We start from the raw sequence: 15,687 nt of genomic DNA on the forward strand, positions 1-15,687 counted from the left end.
CTTTTATTACACCACATTGTTATTAATGTGAGCAGTTGTGCCCGATCATTCCGTTTTTCTCTTTATGTAAAATAGCATCCTATAACATTTTGGATGTGTCTAAGCTGCCAGCTGTCTTAAGTTCAAAAAACACAATATACACTATAGATAGATAGATAGATAGATAGATAGATAGATAGATAGATAGATAGATAGATAGATAGATAGATAGATAGATAGATAGATAGATAGATAGATAGATAGATAGATAGATAGATAGATAGATAGATAGATAGATAGATAATTTCTAATAAAAACCTGTCTGAGCAAACAACAGAGGTAAAGCATATTTAAGTACATGAACGAGCTTAAAGTAAGTGGTATGTAAAATGTAAATCACATGTGACTGTTTACATATGTTGTGTTCAAATGATTTGGAAATAGTTACCTGGCAGAATTTTACCGGATAAAACTTTCCTAAAATGTGCTGAAATGAGCACTGAAATGTGCTCATGTGTCAGGTTTCTGAATTATGCATGAGTCTGAATTCAATTACAGTAGAAACATTCAGCACAGTCTGGGGAATGTGATTCCTGGGACTAATGTCATTTATTCGTCACTCAAGTAGAAACCAATTTAAAACCACACATCAATTTAAGTATGTGTAAGTTGCTGTACTGTGAATTTGTTCATCTTAACAAATACTTTTAGTATTTAGATTAAGATCAAGTGACTGTTTTTTGTTAAGAAGACCAAAAGTCTCTTAAACTGCTCTTCATCCTCCACCATCCATCCACCCTGCAGATTGACAGTTGTAGCTCAAGATCACTAGGGGGCACGGTCGAGGCTGAAATAAGCTGTGAGGAAAGCGACCTCAGAACATGCAAAACAGAAAAAGGAAAAAAAGCATCACATGTAGATTATTCATTTTAGAGTTGCACTATTGATTATCTTGCCATATCAGGGGTGGAATGTAAAATGTTTTAAAGCTCTAAATTATATCTGCAGAGTATTCCTACACATTTTGCATGGCATGCTTTGAAAAGCAAGACCTTTTAAAGTTACTACCAGATACCAGCTTTCTTCAAACACTGATCTTTCTCATGTTATTTTTTGATCCGCTTGATGAAGCATTTCCAAAACAAAACGTAAGAATGGCTGTTACCTCTTGTTAGATCATACTTCATACTCGTCTTTTCTTGACTCAAACCTCAGGGCCGATATGTGAAGTTCAGCAAGTTGATTGGTCAGTTCCTCATCACTTCTTAGAAGCAAAGGGAGTTTTTGTTTACTTTAAAAAACCTCTAGAGAAAGAAGCTATTCTAGTTTTCCCAAGTTGGCAGGACTCACACCAAACACACACTGAAGTGATAACACTGACAGCTCTGTATCAGCAGTCACAAGTGGTTGGATTGCTCATGATAGCATTTTTTATGTAGCAAACAAGCTGTGCAAATTTTTTGAAGACATTTAATTATTTTGACCCTCTTGCACATGTGACCGCTAAGAATATTTTGTGCATTGAACTCAATAAATTGTCCTTTTTTCAAGGTTTTTTTTTTGTGAAATGTGTGAATGAGCGTCATCAGCTGAAATGAGGAACTGGTCATGCGGTATCTAAGCTCATCATCAACTTTGTTCTGACTGAGGTGTTAAAGACATTTGTTGGCAGGAAGTTACAGTATGGGTCTAAAAACGAAAAAAGGAAAGAGATAAAGAAATAACACGAACTCTGTCATCTTTATATTGCTCTTGTCTTTTGACTCCAAAAAGTCAGTCTATTAAAATAAAAAGACGTCATTTTTGCGTAAATGAAATCAATTGTGCAAAAAAAAAAAAAAAGGAATAATTAACAATTATTCTCCTGCAGCAAGATATTTACTCCTAAAGAGCAAATACCCACATGTGACTGTTCATGCTTAAGTGAAAGAAGATGTGAAAAGCTTGTGTGAGTCAAGCAGTTACTCAGTTTCAAATTTAGTTTGAGGAATCACTATTGGTAGGAAAGTGAAAAAAGTTGCGAGTGCCGATAAAAATTCAGTAACTTTATACATACGTAATAGTATACTGCCAATGTGCACATACTGCATACGTACTTTTTATTTAGAGTGCAAAAAGTGTGTGTGATGAGGAAGAGTGTATGTGGGGTTTAGAAGTCTAAATATAAGTGATTTTGTAACCAGTGTTTTGACTCAATGCTGTAGAACAGACTAGAAAGAGTCTAGCTCAAATTAGTTTCAGTACCATAACAGGAAAGATCAGGAACTTTTTATTGAAAAAAAAATGTTATTTCTTTTATTTTAAACTCATGTTCTCAGGTACAAACTGAACATTTCAATAAAGCTTTTCAAAATCATGAAAGTGAGAGTTTACTGTATATTTTAAGGGGGAAATATCTGTAACCTCATCTAATCTAATCTAATCTAATCTAATCTAATGTACATTTATCTGACAAAAAAGATGTGAAACTCTACCCACTCAGGAGATGTGGGCGTTCTACATGTTATAACACTGAATGATCATTATTTGATGACATCTTCATCACGCCCACCTTTCAAGTCACTGCAGGAAAATATAAAGTATGTGAAGAAGCAGCTCAGAACACATAATGCTTTAAATCAGAAAGCTTTAAAACGTGGATTCAGTGCTGATGGCTTTAGGACGTAAATACATGGTGTATCCTGAATGTGATACTGAGAGGCGCAGGTTTCAGGAGCCTGTGGTAAAGCCACATAAATAAAAATTTGCCATTATCTGAAGGGATGTGGTTGGTTAACTGCTTAAACGTTGGCTGGCAGATCTTGATAAGGCCTTATCGCAAAACCAGAATATGTACCGTCAAGATTTTTACTTTGTTTTGTGATAACTTTCGCCATCCTGAAATAATTACCGTTTTACACGTAAGCCAGAAATTTGTTACCAGAAACTTACTTATTTCTTACTTATTATTGTGACTTGCTTACTCATTAGAACCGTTTTTAATGTTTTCTGTGTCCTCGGAAACAAAAACACGAATCATACTTGTCGTTTCTGAATTTCATAAACTTCTAAACTAAACCAAAAGCCTCCACTGCGTCTTCCTTCTGCACTTTGGCTTTTTTCGCAAGAAGTGTTGCAATCCGACAGCATGTTTTTAGAGCTTGTCATTTAAAACAGCTGATTATGCATTTGACGTGAAGGTGACATTACATGCTACTGTGGACAGAAAAGGGGAAATTGAACTCGTCACAGAGGAAACTCCCACAGACTTCTCGGCTGGCTGACAAGAAGGAAGCCACAGTGAGAGAAGGACAAAGGAAAAACAGCCTTCACAATCTATGGTAGGTAAGTGAGCCATTTATTTTATACACTCTTGCACTGTGTTGGAGATCATGGGTGAGCTAGGAAAGGGGTGAACGCTTACCTCTCACAAGTGCTACTTTTTCACAGCTAGAAAATGATGTTGCTATATTATTTTAAAAGTTAATGACCTCTGATGCGTGAGCATCAGCCCTATTTAGAAATAATGATAAAAATCCACAAAAGTCAAATACACAGGTTTGCTTTTTGGGCTTCATCAGAGCTCATTTTAAAATGTGTTGAGCTCATGAAAGCGGACATGAATTCCCAGCATATGTCATCCTGTGACTTCTTCTCCTTTGATTTGCTCAGAATTTTCACAATCAGATGAGAAATTGGCTGAGACTCTTCAGAAACATGCACACTTTTCTTTATGAACGCTTAAAATATCGCCCAGAAAATACAGTGAGTGTACAAAATGAAAAAAATAGCTTAATACAGTAACATACAGGTGTTTCCAGGTGCTGTGGGGTTTTTTGTTTTGGGTGTTTTTTGTTTGTTTTTTTACATTTCTTGTGCTATTTTCTGAAAATCATTCTGTCTTTGATTTCTACTCAACTGATGGTTTCCACTTCTACAGTGTGGCCTACTGCACCTCTGACAATAACAGGTTGACAAGGTTGTTTAGTTTCAGAGTGAATACTGGATTCCCACATTCTCCTGAACGGGGGTTCCCCCAACCTTCTACTGTAAACAGCAGCTCTAAAGGCAGAAGTAATGCCTGAGTGACCCTTAAAATCCCCCGCTGATATTCTAAAACAATGTACTGAAGTCTTTTTTTCCCTCATTTTTCTGTAACTTTATTACCATTTCAGGTTGCATTGACGTTTTTTATGATTGTACATCAAATTTTATTTAAACATGTTGAGGGATCAGTTAAAAAAAAATGACAAATGCATTTCACAAAATGTCATTTTGATTTAATTTGCAGTTATTTGTCAAAAATGTACAAGGTTTTACTGTTTTTACATTGTCAAAAAAGTGGACGCAACATGAATCAATTGATTTTCTTCTTGCAATGTGGGTAAAAAATTCGATTTTTTTATTTTGTGTTTTTTACATTTAGTCATTGTACGGTGTTTACATCTCTTTAAAACATAAAAAAACAGACATTTAAAACAAAAAAAATGCCCACCACCACCCCTCACTCATACACATACACATATACAAACACCCACACATACGCACACAACTTAACCATACATATGTGTGGCGGTGTGTGATCCCCAGTGTGTTTATTTCTTTTTATCTGCGTATATCACATGTGAGAAAAAGAGATAAGAGAGAGGCGGATGTGTGGTGACATCCCACAACAAGCAGACACTCAAAGCGGAAGAATGCTTGTAGTGTGGTCATGACTCATTTGTTCATTGTTTCTAGTAAATGAACTAATTCTTCTCCCCTCTCTCTCTCTCTCTCTGCCTCGCACACTGCCCTCTGCTCCGTCTTGTCTTCAGACTTCTTGATGATATCAGTAAAAGCAGTTGGGCAAGTTTTGGGAGAGCAGCTCATAACAAAAGGGCCACCTTGCCCTCACTGCGCGCAATAATGGTGCCTCTCTTCTGGCTTCTGCTTTTGGCAAACCTTCCTAAGCTGGCGCTTTTCTCCGGTTCAGATCGTTGTGTAATCCAGGAGATCAACAACTCACAAAATGGTAAATATATGCCCGGTGTAATCCTTCAAACATCTACATTTTTTGTTTTTAATTTTTATTGTACTTTTATTTTAAAATACAGTGACTTTTGCATATTTAGCTAATAATAGTTTATCATGCAAATCGTGCCATAAGCACCTAAAATCTGATAAAGGTTCTGAGGAAAAGTAAAGCAAAAAGGCTAACTGTCATATGAAATGTATTTTGTTATGAAAGGTGAAGTGCAAGAATATCTTAACTGTTTTTTTTAATATATAATTATAATCATTTTGAGTTGAAGATGACTAAAGATTACAGGAATACAACAAAGCGACTGCCCGATTACCTAAAATGCTTTTCTTTTTCTGCTCAGTGTCTTCAATACTGGAATCATTACAATGCCATAATAACTACGTGTCCCATGTCCACTGCAAGTGGAGGCAACACATAAACGCACAGTTGGAGCTCTGGGTTGATACAGGATCTGGAAGGTAAAAAAAAAAAAGGGACAAAAGACGTGAAGAAGCAAACAGAAAAAAAAGATGCATGGGACGCCTTTTTCAAGGAATAACTCTGTGTTCATGTCTTTGCAGGGAGGTGAAGTGTGAGCCATTTGATCCTAGAGATGCAGCTAAGCACAGGGATGTCCACTGTAGATATAAAGCCAATGCATTTGGCATCGGCTTAAAACACACCGCCTTCTTCCTCCAAAACAAGACTTGTCTCTCCTCCTCCTCTGTCCAGCACAAGACTCTTCATCTTTTACAGCACCGTGAGTTTAACATTCATTCTGTTGTGTTTCCTTTAGCATTCAAATGAAACTAAACACTCAGGGATGTTGTGCGCTTTTGCATTTTTACAGTGAAAGCACTCCCACCAGCGAATCTCTCCACGCACGATGCAGCTGATGGTGGCCGAAAGCTCATTTGGTCCAGCCCCTACCCTCCCTCCTCATCCCTGAACAAAAACCTCACCTATCAGCTCAGCTATAAGACGCACAGAGAGGACAACTGGGTGGTAAGCATCGCGCATGCAAGCTTATAACTGGATTGAAAATGCCTCATCTTTGTAGCACGTCAGTTTAACTGAAAGGTCGAAAATAGAAACCGAGGTAGCATTTAACACTCTTCATACTTCCTTGCAATATATTTAGCAATAATAATGAAACCAGTGACCTGATGCCTATAAATCACATTTTAGATTTCCTCTCACAGGAAAGCTTCAAACCTACGAGACCCTCGAGTTAGAAGCCTGGCAGCTTTAAAGAAATAGAAAAAACAGATTAGGATACACCTGGGGAGGTTCTGAATTCAAACATAAGCATACTAACACATTCACAGTTTGGATTTAAACAAATAACGCAAGCATACATTTACATTCTAGGTAGCTAAAAACCTGGAAAATAAAATAAGAATGCACATAGAACTCAGTAGCTGATCCAAATACTTCTTTAAGCTTGAATAAATGTCAATAAATAAATATTCCATAAGCCACTCACAACACCTGATTCTCTTTGCAGACTGTGAATGTCACAAACACCAGTATGACACTTGAGAGGCAGCTGTTGCGTCCAGGTCACAGGTATGAAGCCAGAGTGAGGGCCTGGGCCAGCATGGGCCTGTGGAGTGACTGGAGTCCTGTGGTGACCTGGCACACTAAAGAAGGTAAATTAAAGAAATCGGTTCAACTTCAGCTCTGAATAAATTGGTTGGCATGTTTAATATATTGAATAATTTTGCACAAGTAGTGCCTTTTCCTTCTTAAGGAGACCCACACTCTTATCTGCTTTCCTCACATTTCTAATCTTCTCCCTCTGTCCAATTTTATTGGTTAGAGATAAGTCTGGGGCTTTGCAGCTGTTGTTATTAGCTCTTTTTTTCTCTCTTGGGCCACAGACTTTGGGCAGCTTCCCACTTTGCATTGTGTACTGGACAGAGAGAAGGAGGTAACATGTAGCTGGGAAGTGAGCAGAGAGCTGGCTCACATCATTACCTACCAGCTGGCCTGTCGACACAATGAGAGTGCGCCGTAAGTTGAGCGTGACGCTGGCAACACCACCTGGCTGGAAATGAAAAATGCACCTTCATCATTCGTCCATCCATTTGTCAGACCGTTCGTGTCATTTCCTCTGCTTTCAACCTCTGCTTTCAGGTTTGAGAGATGTTGTTTGAACCCAGCAGTCACTTCTGACCTCACCAGGATGATGCTGAGGTACAGCTGCACGCTGTCTGTCACAGACCCAGAACATCTGCAGCTGAACCTCCAGCCAACACACAGTGCCAAGAGTTTTAAACTCTACCAAAACAGTGAGTAAACATGTGACTGGAGCTACAGCATTCTGGTCGGGTGCTCCAACCTGGGAATAATTTTTGTTCTTCTAAATTCCAAATCCACACTCAAGGAGCGCTTAGAAAAAAGGGTCTTGATTGAGTAGCCCCACCTACTGTTTAAATAGCACTATTGCACCCATTCCGTACCCAATAGACTGTGTACCCAATATATATATATATATATATATAGATAGATAGATAGATAGATAGATAGATAGATAGATAGATAGATAGATAGAGATATGACAAAATGCTTAAGACCCCTTTTGGTACTTTCCACTACAGTCTGTCATGACAAAACAAACAAGCATACACACACACACACACACACTAACTACACCCTGTGGGGCTTATTTATTGGCATAATGCATTCCCTAAAGTTAACCAATGAGCTTAAGAATGAATGCCTAATCTCTGCCCAGACGTGAAATCTAAAATCGAATTTTACCCTAAAATTTAATAATACCCAAAAAAATTAGCATGGGCTAATTTTAGTCTCTACAGTAATACAAGTCCTTACAGGTTAGTGGGCAGTAAGATTAAAGTCCCCACTTGGCAAGATAAACGAGTGCAGACACTAAATCACAAGGCAAAAGCGATACCACACACAGCTGTTAAATATGCATAAAACTTTCCACAATAACTTTAGCTATAAACAAACTTCTTTGCATTGCTCTTATTCCAGTTCGTCCCAACCCCCCACAGCATGTAAATGTGACGGAAGAAGACAATAACTGGATCGTGAAATGGACCGAACCAAACAAGAGTCAAAAACACAGCCTGTATTATCAGGTCCTTTATTACAGGAAACAAGATGAGGTAAGAAGCCTTACTATCAGTGTTTGGGGTTTTTTAATCTTGATAATTGCATTGGAACTCATTCCCATTAACTATAAAAGATGCACTAATTTAAAGGTGACAAAAATCAGGTACATATATATATATACACATATATATTATTTATTATGGGTTTTTTTTAGAATTCTTCTACGCTACTGGAAGTAAGGGATTTAACTTCTTGGACCATCCTTGGAAAATGTTTAGCCCCACTCCAGGTTTACCAGGTCAAAGTTAGGTCATTGGTTGTCCCTGGATCAGGTTCAGAGTATAAAGGAATCCCATCAGAATGGACGGATCCTGTGGAGTGGACCACTAATGAAGGTTTGTGGGCTTTACTTTCAATATGTTTAAGCTTAAAACGTAAAAAAAAAAAAGAAGCATATCATGATTCATGTCATTCCCCCAATAACACGATCATTAATTCTGTTTTCCGCACCAACAGTCTGGTCCCCCACAACCTGGATCTATATACTTATCACGGTAGCAGTGGCTCTAGTCTTCCTCATTCTGTACCGCACTATTCCAGCTTGTCGAAGGTACATTATTTGTGTAAAGCAAAAATTAACTACTGCCATCAAAAGTATAAATAATGCATTTATTATGTTCTAATTTCATAAGAATGATTTTTTTAAATGATAAATTCAACCCTATTTGCATAAATTTTAACCACTAGGAATGTAATTGGGTGGGTGGACTCAGTTCCTTCTCCAGGAAAAAGCAAAATCCTGTCAGAGTTGATGGTAAGACTTGTTCAGTTTACAGTTTGCTATTTTTTTTGCTACTTCTTTATCTTTATATAAATGTTGCACACTTGCTGTTTTTATATGTAAATGTGTATTTCCTTTTTTCTCTACATCTATTTGCGATCCAGTCCCCCGGCAGTCGGACCCTTACGCAGACTGAAAAGCTGTATATTTGCAAAGTGCAACAACTGGACGTCTTATCTACATGGTAATATGTTTCACACTTGACCTGTCCAGAGGTCTGCACATTTTTTTTTAGTAAAAGAAAACACTTTCAGCATCAGTGATACTCTATAGCTGTTCCCTTAGATAACTCACACAGACAGACCGTTCAGTGCTCCTGAATGTCACCAATCACTGGGCATAGCTCCCGGAAACTGAATTGCAAAATGACGAGCTGTTACATAAATCAATAAAATTCTTATTTTCTTCCCCTGCAGCTCATCACAAGCTTCGCTGTGGCCGACCAAGGACACAGAAAAAAAGTGCCTGGATCAGGATGAGGGTTGCTGGAGCTGTGATAACCTGCCCTCTCCTACTGAGGAGGTTAACGTCTCTGACACTTCTGCGATAAGCTTCACCGGGCCATACATCCTCTGTCGGGTCAGCTGCTCAGAAACTCTAACCAAGTCATTTGTCATGTGTCCAGAGCCTGAAAACCAAAAACATGAAACTCTCAATTTATATTAAACTAGCCTTAATCTATTTTGCATATCCACATACTGTATGGACAACTTTACTTAATAGTTTTCTTGCTAATAGTTAGATGAGAAGAACACACTTTACACACTATATTGTCTATTTTAGATAATTTCTTAATTAGGTGCAATGATAGAAAGTCTCTGGTCCTGTTAAAAAAACATCCCTGTAAGCTATATATGAAAACTAGATATAGCCACTGTGACATTGCCCACTGGTTTAACGACTGATAGCCTGAACCTTTGACTTTTAACTGCAGCAGTTGTTGCATCAGTGAAAGCACAGCATGCAGTTCTGGCACATTGTTTTTATTTTTTCCAGAACAGACACACAAAACAGAATGTCACCTATAGCGGTGATGGGAAGTGCCAGGTTAGCAGTTTCCCACTGATTCCGGTGTTTGTGCTAAACCAAGATTTTTGGCCGGTTAATTCACAGGGATGAAAGTTGTACCAGCCGTTTCATCGAAACAGAAAGTGAAGATGTAGATTCGTAGAAAAACACCAAACTGTGCCCTTCATGAATGTGTCAAATAAAACTGTGTTACTTGAATCTATGTATAGCAAACCATAAATGAGCAAACATCACTGGTAAAGATAGAAAAAAAAGAAAAATTAAGGCATTTGATTGAAGACTAAACAGCACTGTTTCTTATCTGACAGTCGCCGGAGCCAGCCCCCGAGTCAGTGAGTGTCAAGGATGAAGAGATGGATACAGAAACCCCGTCAGATGACTCTGCATCGCCTTCTCCTGTAAATTTCACTCTTTTCGGCGAAGGCTATGTGTGTCTGCCCAGACACAGCAACTCCAGATCCACACAGGACCTCATGTCCCACTGTGATGAAAACACGAGCACACACTGGTGTGACAGTGCTGAGCAGGACCAGAGGTGCAATGATCCAACACCATGGCTCGTTAACTCGGACATCAAGCCTGGCTTTAGCGAGCCCACCGTTGGGGGCAAACCGCCAGAATACACGTCGGGACCTTTCACCCACTGGCCTGAAGGGACCACCGTACAGGCGTCAGGGTACTGCCACCTCCCCACAGCCTTCATGCAAGAGCAGCGCGCTAGCCTGCATAATTCATAGGAAGATTTTATCAAAAGAGGACCTATCACTTTCTCTGCACACGAAACAACTTTCTTTTTGCATAAACTTTTCACTTTATTCTGAGTTACTGATGCTTCAATGTGAAAAAAAATTCCTTCTAGCATTTTTGAGAAGCTTTGTGCCTGTTTTTAATCTTAACTGACAAAGTGGCTCCATAGTGTAGTGGCTTACAGAAAAGGCGAAAGATCTCAGTTTTGATCCCAGAAGGAAATGCAAATGACTTTGGAGTTGTGTCAGGAAGAATATCCAAAGAAAAATCAAATATACTGAGGTGTAGTTTAGTGTCTCACCATTTGAGGGCAATAGTGAGCCAAATTTTGTAGGTGGTCTATAAGCTTATGAGGGATAGAATGCAATATTATGGGAAGCAAACTAAGCCTTTTCTTTGAACTTTTTTAGATAATTTCCTGGCATAGACTGGGATGGTATGTAATCCAAACGTAATCCAAAAAGCAGCCATGCAAAACAGCTTTCGTGATTCTCAATGCGTTCAATTTTTGTTCTGCCTGTGTCTAAGCGGTGCACCATCTTTTCAAATGCATGGCACCATCATTTTACTTGCTTGTGTAATCTTTCAGCGTAATGACAGCCTTTCACGCAGGATGTGCACATTTAGCCGCAGACTCTAAGAACTCAGTTGAAATCTAGTCTTCTTTTATTACTTCCTCTAATTCCTTGTTGCATTCACAGCTGAAGGGACGCAACTATGTGAACTTCACATCATGGAAACAGTGTGTGCTGTACGTTTGCCAACTGTGACATTCACTGTGGTCATGTACAATATGCGTGTTTTGCACAGAGGTGTCTGAGTTGAGACCTTGTTGTCAGTGTTGTAGCCTAAGTGTTGCCAAAGGTGTGTAGAATATGCCATCTGCATTGTGATGTGCTGATTGTGCTAAGATAAGCATAACCAGTGCCGTGTGCAAAGGTTTTAGTTTAGAGCTGACGTCAGCAAAGGCACAGAGACGTAAATCTAAACACATGAAGTCTATTTTAATGTAGGTAATGGCAATCAAAGGTGAAGGAGCACAACTCTGCCTGTAAATACAAAAGAAGAGAAAATAAGAAACGTTGGGCTGCCAAACTATGTAATATATATATATTATAAATGCACTCTGTCTGTGGATGATCTTTATGCTGAAGGAAATAAACTTGTGTAAACTGCTGTCAGCTGTAATTAAAAGAATATTATATTTTTTGCTAGGTTTCTGTCTTAAATTCAATATAATGAAGATGTGACCGAAGGTCCTTAAGGTAGAAGACAGTTTGACACAGTGAAGATGCAAAGAAATATCAAAAGTAAGACGTTACTATTACTGATGTACCATTATGAGTACGACTAATATACTGAAAACACTGATGCATTGAAGTGCATGCTTTATTATGGCAGCTGGTCAAAACTAGACTATAAAAAACTTTGTACTTGTCCACTGGATTTGTTCAACTGTGACGAGATTTCCAGTTCAAGACGAACTGAGTCTGCATAATTCTCAGACCAGTGTGTTTCAATGTGGGGACAGTGTTCTTTGCGGTGCATGCCTCTGCTTTCTCCAATCATAAGCTGCATCTCTGTGGCCAAAGAGCTGATAATCCTTCTTCAGGTTGTCCTTATTTTGTCCTCCTGTGTAGTTAAATTCATTTGCATGCAATACTAGTAATTCTGGATTCCTGTTGAGCAATTTTATAGCACTTAAGCATTATAGCATTAAATATAGGTTCAGTTTAGGCTATTTGGGGCATTTGTTAACTTACTCAATAGCAAACTCAACAATTGTTGAGACGAGTGTTGTGTGGCCCAAATATAATGACAAACATTGCAACTGGCTTATACAAGGTGTACTTGTGTTTTGCATTGAGGCAGGCAAACTTACCTGTCCATTAATGAGATCAAATGTGGCCCATAAAAACAAGGTGAGGAAAATTCTTTGCAATGCAGTTTTTTTAAAAGCTAGGAGTAGGTGTGCAGCTACCTTTTCTTAATATAGCGTGGCTTTTTTAAGGTTTTGTGGTTGATTTTTTTTTTCAGCTAAGTGTGAAAGTACCATTTATAGTCCAGCCATTGTTAGTGCAGTACTGTTACTGAGCAAACATACAGAGGTATGACCAAAGCAAATGTAGGCTGGCATTGTGTTTATTTGTGTTTTATAGGAAAACCCCCCTACAAATTTTAAGATCAGGTTTAAAAGAAATGAAATGTTGTGCAGCATAATTGCAGTTGTGATCATTTGCATTTTAACACTTTCATATTCCTTGCCTGTTTTTCTAATGCACAGAAGCATCCACGTACACAGAGACAAAGATAATTTGTTTGTATTTATCGTGTTTTGCTGAAAATGGTTTTGTAAATTGGAACAGAGTGTGTTTGTGTGTATGTGCGTGTGTCTGCGTGGTGACTGTGTATTTCTTAACCTCACACACCGGTGTTGGGAGCATCACACACAGTTTCACAGCGTTATCTAATTTATTGCTCTGTTTATCTTCCCATCTGTTTGGCCTGACAGGACTGCAGAGAGTTTTCAGGGGCTGCTAGTTTCTGAAAGCAGGTGTGAGTGTGTGTGTGTAATACACAGAGTCTGTGGTATGCATGCATGTTTTAGGTCGCTATGCAACATAACTGTATCAGAGTCACCTCGTGAAGATATTGTGCTTCGGTGATCAGTGATTTGTCTCAGTGTTAGTGAACTATACAATTGTCACTCTGTTCTCTATGCAGAAAACACAATGGTGGAATTCCAGGCATGCTGATATCAACTTCCTGTGTTTTCAACCCATCGTTAGGTACAACTTCCTGCCTGATGAGATCGAGGATCAGTTTGACATTCGCTAACTGAGAAATGATGCTTATGTTATGCTTACACACTCATTTATTTGACCTGCAATGTGTCCGTGGAAGGTGAGGGGAAGGTGTTTGATGTGTTTTCCCAACATTCCAGGCTTTTCCAAATACTATGCCCCAAAAAGCAGACACATTCCTTGGTCTCGCGGTCCTCGTCACGGGCCTATTGTTCTGAGGCCAGGGAGTGAGTGAAGGACACATTCATATTAAGGAGAAATGGAAAGTGGTCGAGATAAAGCACCAAGGTATGTTTTGATGGAAAGACCAGACTGCTTAATGACGGGGGTATTTGTGTGGTCATCTGTGTACGGCATGTCCCTGTCCTTTGTCGTACATAAAAACAGGAAAATAAAAGTGCTGGAAGGTGTAGGGGGTGCGTGGCGCCACACGGATGCTTGTGTAACCTCCTGTTCAAAGGCCTCCTGTTTCCTTACTACTGTACATTGGGGAATCTGAGCCATACTGGAGCACACATACTTATGACATGTCTTTCAAAGCAGCCTGGACATTAAGATGGGTTTTGTCAGTCTTACTTAAGTCTCCATATTTGCAATCTAGATGATGAATGAGTGCGAGTAAAAGAGTATCTCAGAAGGATTTTAACTTTTTACACAATTTTCCCTTGTTTGGAGCAGCCAAATGGGACTTTTAAAGCTTTTAAAGGAAAAAATGAAGACTTTATTGAAAACTTAATATCGCCTAGTTTCTGTAAATATATGTATTTAGCATGTGGCTAAAACAAATTCAATCATAATCCTAGCCCTAGTTGGCCAGGTGGATGTAAATAAGATTAGAGCTGCAGCTAGTTCTGAATGGTTGCACTCTCCCAAAGGTCCCCCACATGTTTGAGTGCCTGATTTCGCATGCACTAACCTTATGAGGTTCACAAATTCACTAAATTTACCCAGACTTTGTGAACTATAACCCTACTGAACCACTATAGTTTCAGCATGTGTTTTTCTGTCAATCTCCCAAGTCTATCAGAGCGCTAACTTACAGCCAAAGCAGCTCTGAATCCTGACATAACTAGCATTATGAAACAGGATGGTCAACATTTGGGTCATGGGTCATGATGTGTTTAATTTGCATTGAAGCATTTGTCAGGTTTTGGGTCATGATTGTTCATTTATTAGTTCCAGTTGCTGTGTGCTGGTTAGGTAATTGTGTTGTTGAGACCTAACAAGCCATAATGTCCTTTAAGGTCAGTCAGTCAGCTATGAGCAGTCCCGTGCCTTTAGTCCCTGTCCCTCAGAGACACTCCCACTCTGCTACGGTGGCTGACCCCTCTATGTATGTGAATGAGCATGAGCACTGCCTGTGTGTGTGTTTGTCGCAGTCAACAAGCCTCAGTGCACGACTCTCGCCTGTTTTTGTTTGAAGGCTGCGGGGGGTTGGGGAGCTGGGTGGACACCCATGGAAAAACAGGCATCCCACCTCAATGCTGAATTTTGAGATGGCCTGCTGTTTAGGAATAGTATGCCTGTGCAAGATTGACGGTGTTAGAGAGGGGGGCTGGAAGTAATGCACGAATCACTGAATCACATATGGAGATACAGAGCAAACCCTTACATAACTGTCATTTTTTACAGGCGCAATAATATGAGATCCAGCATAGTGATTTATGCAGATTAAGGCAAAACGACAAGGTCTTATTTATATGCACTCGCAGCCACATTCAAATAATCCCTTTAACCCTATACTATTCAGGACATTAGTATTTATTATGTCAAGTAATTTCTTGTATGACTGATATGATGACAGGAGCCGTGATGACTTATTGGCTTGATAATTCACAAACATACCAGTGCAGCTGGCTGCTGAGTTGGGGAGTTTTTGCAGCCAAGAGTCAAGTGGGTAATTGTGAAAAACAAACTACAGAGAGAGTGTGTGCCAGAGTTCACCTACAGTACATCAACCCCCACATTTTCTTCTCTTGCTTTTTTTTTCCTTTCTTCCTCTCACACTTTACAAACCCCACTGTACATTTCTAAATATACAAGGTAAGGTGGAAATGATGCCTCTGAAGAGTTGGGGGTGTTTTAGGTTAAACAGCTCAGCTACATATATAAAAATAAACTAAAGTGATAAGTTTATGAACATTTCTGTATCCAGCCTTAAAATCCCACATGAATGAGGATAGTCTCACAGTCTCAGCACTCAGGTCCAAACCAAATTA

General features: G+C 39.1%; 1 protein-coding gene across 3 annotated transcripts; it reads left to right on the forward strand.

The window, feature by feature from the left end:
* The first annotated feature begins 3,231 nt into the window (after window positions 1-3,231).
* On the forward strand, window positions 3,232-11,874 carry csf2rb (colony stimulating factor 2 receptor subunit beta). Of its 3 annotated transcripts, none has more exons than XM_084926504.1 (15): window positions 3,232-3,299; window positions 4,776-4,972; window positions 5,325-5,442; window positions 5,545-5,723; window positions 5,814-5,968; window positions 6,471-6,615; window positions 6,847-6,979; window positions 7,103-7,257; window positions 7,967-8,100; window positions 8,262-8,442; window positions 8,564-8,657; window positions 8,795-8,861; window positions 8,993-9,072; window positions 9,305-9,467; window positions 10,226-11,874. In XM_084926504.1, exons 2-15 carry the CDS (start codon window positions 4,867-4,869, stop codon window positions 10,652-10,654), a joined length of 2,139 nt encoding a protein of 712 aa, XP_084782630.1. In that variant the 5' UTR covers window positions 3,232-3,299; window positions 4,776-4,866; the 3' UTR covers window positions 10,655-11,874. The 3 variants fall into 3 exon arrangements, with proteins under 3 accessions (XP_084782630.1, XP_084782631.1, XP_084782632.1); XM_084926505.1 differs by having other exon boundaries at window positions 3,240-3,303; XM_084926506.1 differs by lacking the exon at window positions 3,232-3,299 and having other exon boundaries at window positions 4,420-4,972.
* The last annotated feature ends 3,813 nt before the right edge of the window (window positions 11,875-15,687 follow it).

The sequence above is a fragment of the Perissodus microlepis genome, chromosome 4 (genome assembly GCF_051167445.1).
Source record: "Perissodus microlepis isolate ML-2025 ecotype Zambia chromosome 4, ASM5116744v1, whole genome shotgun sequence".
Lineage (NCBI taxonomy): Eukaryota > Metazoa > Chordata > Actinopteri > Cichliformes > Cichlidae > Perissodus > Perissodus microlepis.